This window comes from Bacillus rossius, chromosome 1, assembly GCF_032445375.1.
Source record: "Bacillus rossius redtenbacheri isolate Brsri chromosome 1, Brsri_v3, whole genome shotgun sequence".
Classification (NCBI taxonomy): domain Eukaryota; kingdom Metazoa; phylum Arthropoda; class Insecta; order Phasmatodea; family Bacillidae; genus Bacillus; species Bacillus rossius.
In genome coordinates, this window is record NC_086330.1 from 378,278,052 (window position 1) to 378,290,076 (window position 12,025).

General features: G+C 33.7%; 1 protein-coding gene across 1 annotated transcript; it reads right to left on the reverse strand.

Annotated features, from left to right (window-relative positions):
- Positions 1-5,602: 5,602 nt before the first annotated feature.
- LOC134530707 (LYR motif-containing protein 4) lies at positions 5,603-12,025 on the reverse strand. Its single transcript, XM_063365808.1, has 3 exons — positions 11,884-12,025; positions 9,294-9,414; positions 5,603-6,048 (listed from the first exon to the last, which is right to left on the reverse strand). Exons 1-3 carry the CDS (start codon positions 11,964-11,966, stop codon positions 5,929-5,931), a joined length of 324 nt encoding a protein of 107 aa, XP_063221878.1. The 5' UTR covers positions 11,967-12,025; the 3' UTR covers positions 5,603-5,928.

Sequence of the window (12,025 nt, forward strand, 5' to 3'; positions counted from 1 at the left end):
ATTCAAAACTCCTTTCATCACTGAACCTGGGCTGTGATTGAAAAGACTTATTACTGGTGAAAATGCCAATTCAGATCTTGCATGTGCAGAAGGCCAGCCCCTAAACAGCACATTTTTACTGACCACTTGTTTCGACACTTAAGTCTGTTTGCCACCTGAAAAATTTTAATATCAAGCTCATGAAGCATTTTGCTTGGTTAGTTGTATTATTACCTAACAACTTACCAGCTTGAGTAATGTGTGTGTCATATGCTTTCATTGTAGCTGCTTATATTATTTTTGTAGACATAGTAATTACAACATTTTTTGATCTCCCTTTTCTTTTTCTGTCACGAAATGTGTGTCTGCAATTTTAGTGATGGCCAAATATGTGGCAAGGGCCGTTTTTCAAATATTCTTGCAGTATAGTGGGTGCTACTGTAATCTTTATTTTCTGAAGCAATAGCTATTTGCGCCCCTCTCGTCAATCGTGGAATCAACCGGGACAGTTGGCGCCTTGCAGTGATGGATGTGAGTATCCTTCACAGGCGCTCCGAAAGGAGGAAGGAAAAAGGGAGGGGGGGGGGGGTGTTATGGGCCTAACACACACCCTCCCCAAGCCTTGGCTGAAATTCTTAATTATTACGAAATTTTCTCTGCTCTTTAAGGATTTTTTTTTGCTATTTATTTTATTTTATTTGTCATTGGTAAAAATAGAAAACACTTTTTTAATTAAAATTTTTAATAACTAACTATATAAATAATAACTCAATTTTTAGCTCCAAACACAATAATTACAAAACAAGAATGAATTTCCTGGAAACTAAACTTATACAAATTGTCCTCTCCCAAATGAAAGTCTAGATCAGCCCCGTTTTCTTTGTAATAGTGTTTCGTTTGTACATTTTCTTGTCATATTATTGGCACATTCAAATTTCACTACATGTGTACCATATGAAACACCTGGCTATATTTATAGTCCTTAAATATGAACTGGAATGAACATCACTGATAATGTACAAATAACGTACAATTTATCGATTTGCTTTCTTTGAAACTTTTTACAAACATTTCTTCTTCGAAGTTCCTGTATAATTTTTATAGTATTTAAGTTGCCTAGATTTGCTGCCTGATTTTTTTTGGTTGCATAGATAAAAATACTTGTGTATTCATAGCATAGTAAGTGATTTGTTTCGGCACCAATCATACAAGCCTGCAATAAAATGAAATTTAATTAATAAATATCATAAACGTATACAGATATCATACAGCTATTTGTATCAAATCAACAAACAGGGGCAAGAGCTAAAATCTTTGACTTCGTAAATAAACTCTGGTACTGTAACTTTTACATTCTTCAGAGCCTTTGGAACTAAGAAAAACAGACGTTTAATATGTCAATGTGACAACAAGTTTCAACAGCATTAAATGTTAGGAATTTCTTAAAATAAGTGTTGCTATTGGTTTTACACAGATGGGATATCTAAAATTCTCTGGGTGCCGACTCATTCCTTTGTTAACATTTTGAGTCATAATATTGATCTTGAGGCTGTGACTCAGTCAAGAGTGCACACACTGTCGCTCTCACACGCTCCGACTCACAAGCTGACTAACATCAGCTCTCTGCCTTTGAAACGCATTATGTTGGGAAAAGAAAGTTTGGATGAAATTTATAAATTCACTGTGCATTTCCCGCAGAACAAACATTAAGCTTCTGATAATGAAAACAGTTTTCTCATACTTTATTGCATTTTATTTGTTCTTAGACTTCGGGAATTTAAAAAAAAAATGTGTGTCCAACTTGCTGGGAAATGATTTCATGATGACATTTTGAAAAAAATATATAACAATATTAAATTTATTAATTCATGGAAGTCCCGCCTAGAGCTTTCACATACTCCTGACTCAAATTTCCCGAAACATTAAACGTATTTACTAGCTTAAATTTACGGTTGACAAAACATAATAAGTAACCTTTATAACAGAGCGGAGTCGAGAGATTTAGCGAGAAAGTACTCTTCCGACAAGTTGAGAAATGGCCCCGCCCTCAAGCATCACTGGTCCAGACGTCGCTCCTCATCAGGTGGTACTCACGCACGCACGATCACTGAACTTCCCATTATATAAAATAAAACATTTGTAGTCTTTTCTTGTTGAAATGTTAACACACGTGAGTGAAGCCAGAAATATCTAAACTAGTATTATTTTGTCCTTGCCTGATGGACATAAACACCGGGGAAATCTAAAGAACAGTAAATTTAATTGTGCATAGAAATGTTATAGCTTATTGCATTATAAAATAAAATATTCATAGCATTACACAATAATAATAGGTATGGTTATATTAATATGGCGTAGAAGTGTGTGGCTTCAAGTCCTAGGTAATAAAACACAATTACACTTGGTTGATTAGTTTTCTACTTCAATTCAAAACATAAACAGTAAAAAGAATTTTGCTGCACAAATTTTTCTTCAATGGGAAGTAATTTCTGCATGAGCAAGGACTACGTCAACTACAAAGTGTGACCTTGGCTGATACCATGTGTCTTCATCCGCTTGCCTTTTCTCACCGACATTCTGTTCCTCTACACACCATTTTTTCCCCCTTCCCCAGCCTCATTCCTTCAACCCCCTTCCCCCTCCCTGCAACAGCCATCCTGAGCTCCGCCTGACCACGTAGTTCCAAGAAGCACCACCCCACAGCGCCACGTCGCCGACATTTTCTTTCCGGCAATTAAAGTTTTACACGCAGAGCTGAAACTACCACTTCAGTGTACGTGTTTTTAGCCAGATCACGTCACAACGGGGACGCACCACAACGCTGTAAACCATAACGCCGAAATGACAAATTGACCACAACGCCGACAGCTAGAAAACTGCTGTGCCACAACACCGAATTACCACAACGGCGAAATACATTAACCCCGAAAAATGTAATTGCAGGACTGCCACAAAGGTTAGGTTAGGTAAGGTTAGCACACAAATTCATTCAGTTGTTTTTCATTTTGCTCCTGTAGGCCCCCCCCCCCCCCTTCCCCGGCATTACTGTATTTCGGTGTTGTGGTACACAGCAGTTTTCTAGCTGTCGGCGTTGCGGTCAATTTGGCATTCGGCATTATTGTACGTTCGGCGTTGTGGTAACGACCCCGTCACAACCATAAGAATACATATGTAACTCAGTCTTATGCCACTGAGAATATTTTCAATTTCATCGAAATTCATTCGTTAAATATCTTATAAATTAAACCAGCAATGAGCCATGGAAATTTTCAAAACATAACTGCAAATTTAACAACTAAAATTTTTTTTTTAAGGTGTTTCTTGGTTTGACACTTTATATGTACAATAATTACTTGACATATGCTTTAAATTAACATTATTTAAGTTTTCTCATGTTGTTGGTTTGGCAAAAAAATAAATACTTTTACAAGGACATAACTTAGAAAAAAAATAACTACTGTATATTTTAACTTAAAAAGAAGAATCCAAAAGAAATATGTACTGTTCAATTAGTTTCGTTGTAATATTTTTTCATGCACCAATTGCCTTAACAGTGTTCAAAAATTCTTACCTAGTACTACGTATTTTTAATTACGGAAGTTTTTCTAATAATTTCTGGACTAAAACAAAAAAAAAAAATGTAATTTGTTTACTACTAAATATCTTCATTATTAACAAAAAAAATTTGCTGTGTCCCAAATATTTATTTCTGAGAATGGAGAATTACTGTCTTGAATGAAATCAAACTAAGTATTCTACAAAGTGTCTCTGCCCAGAACTGTTCTAACATAGATGTAAGTGCGAGAAAGTAAACCAGTATTTTTTTGAAGCGCCTGTTTCTACAGTCACCAATAAGTTCTTTAATCTGGAACAATTTGAACAAAAAATGTGGCTGCAATAAAATGTGTATTGGCTACTAAACAATTTACTGTAAAAAAAATTCAATCAAATTAATTTCTTCAAACTTTATCTACAGTACACTCCCGATTATCCGCGAAATTAAGTGGCAGGGCCACTGAGGATAGTGAAAATCACGGATAATCCGCAAAAGAGCCGAAAATGGGAAAGAAAAAAGGAAACATTAATTTAAACTTAAAAATCTAAAAATTTATGTACAGTAAAAGTTACAATTAACTGTAAAAAAAAATGGGTGCGTGTACTTATGTACGTGCGGAGAAGTTATACTTCTTTAGCATCATTAAAAAATAAATTTTAATTGCATGCAAATAATTAATTACATTAAAATAATAAAAGGGCTGGAAAAAGATAGTCAACAGTCAATAAATTTCAGTTTAAATTTTAAAAATTAAATAAATTAAATTTAGAGAATAATAAAAATATATGACATAATTTGTACTAAACATTATAAGATTCTTAATTTTAAATATTTATAATAGATTATTTAATATTTTAAAAGAAAATAAATAAATTTAATAATAAATTCAAAAATTTAATTTAAGTTTATTCATTTTTTTAAATATTTATTATTTTCTTAATTTAATAGTCACTTTTCATTTTTATCAAAAAGTTTTCATTAAATTGGTTCATTTATTTTTATAAATATTTATTATTTATTCAATTTAATAATAAATATTAAAAATTAATATTTTAATTTGATGTACATTTTTAATTTTTATCACAAATTTTTTATTAAATATTTTATTAAATTTATTTCTTTATTTTGTAAATATTAAATAACCAATAATAATTATCTAACATTAATAATTTAATAATATTTAGTATTAATTATATTCAATAATAATATTTTAATTTATATCAATAAATAATACATACAGATAGTTAACCTCAATTATATTGGAGCACTTGAAAAAGTATATAAGCATAATTTTTTTTAGTAATATTTACAAATAGTAAATAATATTAATCAAAATATTCAATTTAAATCACTACTGAATATAATTTATTAGCACATATATAATTCGCACTTGTATGAAACTAAAACACGTGTTGTGAATGTAGAAACTAGAAACATGTGGATAAATATTATAAATATTGAAACAGTGATCAGAGGCGACGAGCGTGCCAACATGCGCGACTAATAGAGGTTCTATTTCTATTTTTGGTAGCTTTTTTTCGAGACTTAATGAGTGGTTTAGCGGGCAGCTTCAACCTGTTAATTTTGTGTTACAGTGATGCGTGCATATCTTAAAATTTCACTCTCATCATTTTTTCATACCGCGCCTAAAGAAATTGAACTTCAAAAATTGTAAATGATGCTAAAATTTTAGTATTTTACTGAATAATGCAACCATACGACTAGAATCAAAGTGTGACAGAGACAAAAATAGCAAAGCATGCCAGCCTACTGTGTGAGTTCCGAGAAGGCCTGTGGCGTTTCACTGTGTACTGCACACAATACACTCGTCAGTAGAGTTCAAATTTGCTCACTTGTAATAAAATACAGATATACATATGTGCTGTATTTTTTCGTAGCGTGCGCGGATAATCGGGAGTTTACTGTACTGCACTTGCAAGAATCATTTTGTGTACTATGACCAAGTTACTGATCTTGGAAACGTTGCTTCTCTAAAGATAATTTGACTTGTGATTTAAGATTATTGAAAATCAAAAAAACTGAATTCCATTCAAGCAACAGTAAAAGTTGTTCATGTCAAAACACAATTTTATTTACACGTAAGAGAGAATACACAAGGGTACTTCATTTCTAAATCTCTTATAACTATATCACATTTGGTGAATATGACTGCCAGCCCACTAAAGTAAACAAGAATACTTGCTCACAAAGGACCAATCTGCGGACATGAACCAGCTTGCAGCTCACGCCGGCCGAAGGAAGCGAGACACTAAGCTGAGAGTAGTGGAGAAGTGATATCTGTGATATGCACGCGGACAATGAGTTACTGTGAGGTGTCCATGCGCTCAGCGCAAACACTGCAGGCCTGCGAAGACTCGGGCTCGCCGCGGCAGTCACTTGATCTGCCCGGGGGAACTGGACGCTTCCGTGCCCGCCTTCTGCCGGAGACGCGTTCTGACTTCCTCGTTCTCAATCACCAGCTTCTCAGTCGAGTACAGGTGGCCAATCACAACCTAAATGACAAACAAAAAACAAAGATACAATGCAAGAACAATACCGAATACGCATTGAAATGCACACATATCTACCAAAAAAAAAAAGGGGGGGGGGGGGCGGGCGGTCGTCTGTAAATTCGGTTTACGGGCAATAATTTTACCTGATAACATCATAAGAAAACATTGATGAAAAATTGCACACTTTGTATTTTTTCAAATATTATTTACAGTTTTTGCAAATTTGGTTTAAATAATTTATTTAAATATAATCACGAACAATTAGTTATAGAAATAAACTGAAATCAAATCAATGTCAGTAAATTGTTAATTTGAAATGATGAAATTGGACAAATAAATAAAAACTTTTAAATTGCTGCTTTTAAAAAGGCCGCCTTAACCTGTTTGATATTATAGAAGATTTTCTTGCACGGTGGTTGGCCAGTTCTTGCACGCTCGGCTCAGGTGGAACGTGACATTGAGTCATGCTTTTTCGTGCGTGCAGCCAACATTCATCAATTTATAAGACCTTATCTAGTCAAAAATCAAAATTTTTAGTACTTAATAATGAACGTACTTTAAACACAATTGTTAGTAAATGTAAGTATCTGAAAAAATGCTTTTAAGTAAGGAATCCTCTGAAGTAAAGTATTTGATAATGAGGTTCCATTGTAAAAGATACATAAACTATTTACTGTCATTGTTTAAATTATACCTTTTATTCTAATTTATTACAGATTTTAAGCTGGGATATTTCACCCTTGTATTAACTATGATATACTGGAGAATCTAAATTCTATAACCTTTCCAATGATAAAAATGTCTTCCTTCTCATTTATCAAAACTTTAACTAATTAACTTACCTTAAAAAAGAAAAAAACATCAGTACTTACATACACAAGACTGACTTCCCTAAACTGTAAATCCATATACGTATCTAGCAAATGAGACTGTCTCAAGAAATTTTTTTTATTGACTACGAATTATGTTTTGCTGACTACAGTTAGGTACGACAAATGTTAAACATACAAATCTGGTCTATTATTACATGTTCAAATTATGCTACTCAAAAACATTATACACTGATCATAACATAATTTATATATCACACTATCACCTGACTTCATTCTGCAAGAAAGCAACACGGAGATATTGTTTTTTTTTATAACTGTGCATTTCAACGTCATAAATGTACTTATAGTAGTTATTATTATAACCATTCATTTATGCTGTTGGAACGTATCTTCGATGTCTTGCAGAAAGTGATCACAATACCTTAACAATACAAAATAAAAATTACTTTGTTGCACAATGCAACAGTTAAAATTACATTTTACATCTTTATCATGACTGATTACCATCATATGAGACACATCTATGGAAGATACCCCATAGGAGAACCTACTCATGACCTTGGGGAGTTATCAAAACCTACAATCACCGACACAACTCTAGTGGCAAGACAGGGGTCATCAGTATAGTTACATTTTAACAATATGGTCCGGATCAGTGACCCAGTGGTTCATAGTCCACAATAATCTTGGAGGTTGCATCATCTTAAGGCTCGATTTCAAACACAACATTAATTTTTATTTTTTATTTTTACGACATTATTTTGGTACAAAGGAAACTCCAGTAAATTAATTTTGATAATTTTATCTAAGTGGTATCTTACAGCAGTAATCACAGTGATAACTTGCATGACTTTGGTAAAAATCTGGTGACCAAATTTGGGGTGAAACACAAAATGCAACAGTGCTCTTGAGTAAAATTTACAGGAATATCTCTCAAATAATAGTTTTGACAAAATAAATAAATAACCAGCATTGTATGCGAGACAGAACTTTAAGCACTTTAGCATTTAACATGTAGTGTAAAACTATGCCTCGGTGCATAACCTTGGTGGTGTAGACTTCAGTCAACATACATCTCGCAGCGGTTATCAGCACAGTCATTGTCTAGATATGTATCAATTCAGAATGCTTACTCGTATTATTCACTACAATAGGCAGTTAATGATAGTGACATTACTGCAGTTACTATGCTTAGCTGCTTTCCAACAATTTTTCGACAGTGGCAAAAATATATTTGCAGACTTGTGAAAACATATGCACTCAATACACCCCAAAACTTTTATGTTAATTCTAAAATGCCTTTGAATTTCCATTATGAACCACAACATATATCATTTCGAGCCAAGAAGCACATCCAACTATTTAATTACTTTAATATTTTTCTTAAAGGATGCCTCTTGTCATTATTAGATACTTAGTTCCTTGACATAAATTACATTTTAATTACTTGAGTTTCAACCAATATAGCTAAGCTGATACCTAAACACATTAATTTCAATTTGTTTCGAGCTAGAGTAATCTAACTCTACCAAGCATTTTATTTTTGGTGACTACATTCTTATTTGGAGAGAGTATATTTGCAGACTCGTGGCAATCTCACAGTGTTGCCAACTTGAGAAACATGGATCACGTTCGGAATAGAGGCTAGGCATTCTTACTACTACACCATTACAAGCAACAGAAAGTCAGACTAAAAGATGAGACCATCTTTTAACATGAAAGGAAAAGGTTTTTTCCTTCAAACTAAATTTAGGATGATATTTACAAAGTTGTTTCTTTCCGTTTTTCAGCAATCTGTATTTTACACCATTTTGACTGTTGAAAATCCTCCCTCATTTCATTAAGTTTTCGATAGTTCCGATAAAACCTTTGAATTGTTAGATGGACTACAGACAGATATAGTGGCTTTTTCTCAAGATGAAAAAACAAAGCATAATTTGCTCCACTGACTTGTAGTAAGTAAGTAAATTGGTCAGTGCATTATTCAAGCACACTTACAAAATTTTTTTACGATAATAAGGTTTAGAAAACTGTATACATGTCCATTTTTTTTTTTTTGCTAAACCTCATGTTTTATTCTACAGAATATCTGATTGTGTTGGGAGGGAGGTGAAGAGGGTTATAAAATAAGATTTTTAAAGATATTTTCAATGAGTCATTACTATTCTGTGTTCTCCTAAATATAAACTTTTTTTTTATGAATGATGGCTGTATTACAAACTTTTATGAGGAATAAATCAGAATCTCGTATAAAGAATAATTCAGAAATATCTCAACACCTAAAAATTAACTTTTCTGGACCTTTTTCATTTTACTAACAGCACCCAAAATGCAAAATTTATTTTACTCTCATTTCATACGCTTTTAATCATTTTATGTTGCTAAAAATAATTACTCATCAAAGTTTATTACCTGTCTCTTAATAATTTCCAAGTTGTTCTTGGCTTCTTCAAATGCCTTTTGTATCTGACTGGAATCTTGAAGATGCTTGCTTTCTCTGAAACTGTCTCGTATTTTCCTCAGTGCGTACATCCTGAAAAAATGTTCCAATTAAGTTAACTACTAACACAATAACATGGTAACCCTGCAAAAAAAAAAAAAACAAAGTTCAATCTATTACTTGGAATGGTAAAAAAATGTGATCAAAGCCTATTGAAGTATTTTTGTACAGTCCTGAAAACTGTGACACTGCTGCTTATGGCTGTCCAATTTAACTCACATCATAAGGCTAGGTCTTTCACTATAACTCACTCACATTTTACGTTTTGTTTCAAAGTTTATCATCAGATATTTACTAAACGTTATTTGAGAGCTGTAAAATGTCACACAAGTGATCATAATTATGAACACCAGCGTGATTTTTTAAAGCTGTTATGTAAAATGTAATAACAATCAGATGGCGAAATTGGCAACAAAAAAAAAATTCAAGAGAGCTATTGTAATTAAATATGCAGGAAAATCCCTGAAATAATAGTAATGATAATAAAATACAACTAGCACTGCTGTGAATCTGAACGTTAAGTCAATTCAAGGAATCAAAGAATCGAGCAATTTTGCAACAAATGAGGGGGCCACGCCCACTCCTCTCTCGTGTGGCCCCAACTGCCCACACGATTCCTCGGTTTCACCAACGAAGTGCACACGCATCGCGCAGACGCAAAGTTGAGCACATGAGACGCTAACACTTTCTGCTACACCCGTACTCCATTTCTGTTCTCGGCGTGAACCTGCCGCTATGACCCGCTCACCACTGCCTTGCCCATCACTCAGTGCAGCCCATAACAGTGCGCCCACCACAGCTGCACTCAGAAACAAGTCCAAAGTCACTTCACTGGTACAGGATGCTCAAGCTCAAACACTGACTGACTGACTGAGACAGACCATGCACAGCCTACACCAGTGGACCTAGAGATTTGAAATTTGGAGGAAATATTTTTAAGTACCCTAGGGGGTGCACTCAGGAGGTATTTTACAAAAAATCAACTCCCAAGAGGGGTTGCGAAGGCATTAAAAACAGCTTGCTAAATTACGTGTTCTGAAACAGTAAAAGCTGTACCTAATGAATATCTCAAATATTATTTTTTTGGTAAAAGTATTCGATTTAACCAAAGGAGTTCGTAATTTGTTTCTTGATTTAATTTTGTTTAATTTCACTGCTGAAAACGTTCTTTCAGTTGCTGCAGTTTAAAAAGAAAAGGAAGAACAGAACAGCTTTGACTAAAGTTGTTAAAAGAGGAAACTTTTGCTATCCTACAACATTTTTAATTTAAAAAGGAGTAGGTACTGATCTGTGGGTAGATGTACTAAAACACTAAAAATCTATTAAAAGTACCAGACCTAGTAAGAATGTACTAGCAGTGGAGAACTTGCTAGCACCTTCTATAAGAGTAAACAAGGGGGGGAAAAGCAGTTAAAAAACACAAGGAAAAATATACAGTTATACATGTTTGTATTTTTCAATTGATTATAATAAAAATATTTTTTTGATAGTTAAGACATGAAAAATGATCAGTCCTTCACTGTGTGAAAGTCTAACTTTACTGTTAAACATTCAATTAAAAAAAACAAAAACAGAAAAACAGAATCAAGCCATTCCACTGCCTGTCACTTCCAGTGACTGTTCATATAGCACCTGACGATACCTCGTAGCTTGAGGTGGCTGTTCCCTACACCTTCAGGCACTGCCCCCTTCCTCCCATTCAGCTTCCTCACCTCCGGTGTCACATCCTCCATATCTCTATCCCCTTGGCTTCTTGTCCTGTGCTCCGTACCATACCTCCTCCTGCAGCAATCATGCCTTCTCCAGGTCCCCCACACACTTCTCTCCCCCTTTTATTCTTCTGCTCAACTTTCCTTGCCCCCTTCCTTTTATCAGCCTTTCCATTAATGCATCTCTCGCTTTCCTGACTTCCTCCCAGTTCCTTCCCCGACCCTTTCATCTCTGCTTTTAGCCCTTCCCCTCCTAGCTTCCTGTAAGTATGCCTATAATGCATGCATTTTTCAAAATTCTCAGATTCAAATAATAACTTTAAAGTTTTCAACACTTGCACAGCCATCTAATATGAATTTTAAAAATAACTCATTTGAAAAACTGAAAATAAATTCTGAAATATTTTTAAGTTCCTCACATTCTATTTGATAAATCTTTTAAGGGCATTGAGATGTTTCAAGTAGTTTACCCGTTTTGAACAGTAACTAAGGTTATGTAAGCTACATTAAAAATAATATAAAATTGTTTGAATGGTTACAATAGTAATCAAAAATATCATTTTCGAAAGTTTTATTTTTTTTCCAGAAGAGCAACTAACCTAAGAAATTAACAAAGCCCCAATCTAAAACGATAAATGAGAATCCGCTCAGTATTAGTTAATACATTTTTATGAAAATTTTTGTTAACATTATAAAATTCCAGTCGAACATTTACTTAACCTCTAATTCTCAGGCAAAACATTATTTCCAACTTTAAAGGAAAATGTCACAACTTTTTAAATTAATATAATACCTGAAATTGTACGAGTCAAACTTTTTAGCCTCTGCGAGCATTTCTTTATACAATCTCAACATAATTGCCCTCGAATGAGCCATTCGCTATTTTCAAATTGATATCATGCCGCACAACAACAACTTGTATTATTAAGCAGTGC

Bases quoted from the DNA above. Each gene is read 5' to 3' on its own strand.
- LOC134530707 (XM_063365808.1), bottom strand. From the start codon at position 11,966: ATGGCTCATTCGAGGGCAATTATGTTGAGATTGTATAAAGAAATGCTC. The intron at 9,415-11,883 runs GTATTATATTAA...ACATTTTTTCAG, and splicing joins TTTGACTCGTACAATTTCAG to GATGTACGCACTGAGGAAAA. The intron at 6,049-9,293 runs GTAATAAACTTT...TTTGTCATTTAG, and splicing joins TGGAAATTATTAAGAGACAG to GTTGTGATTGGCCACCTGTA.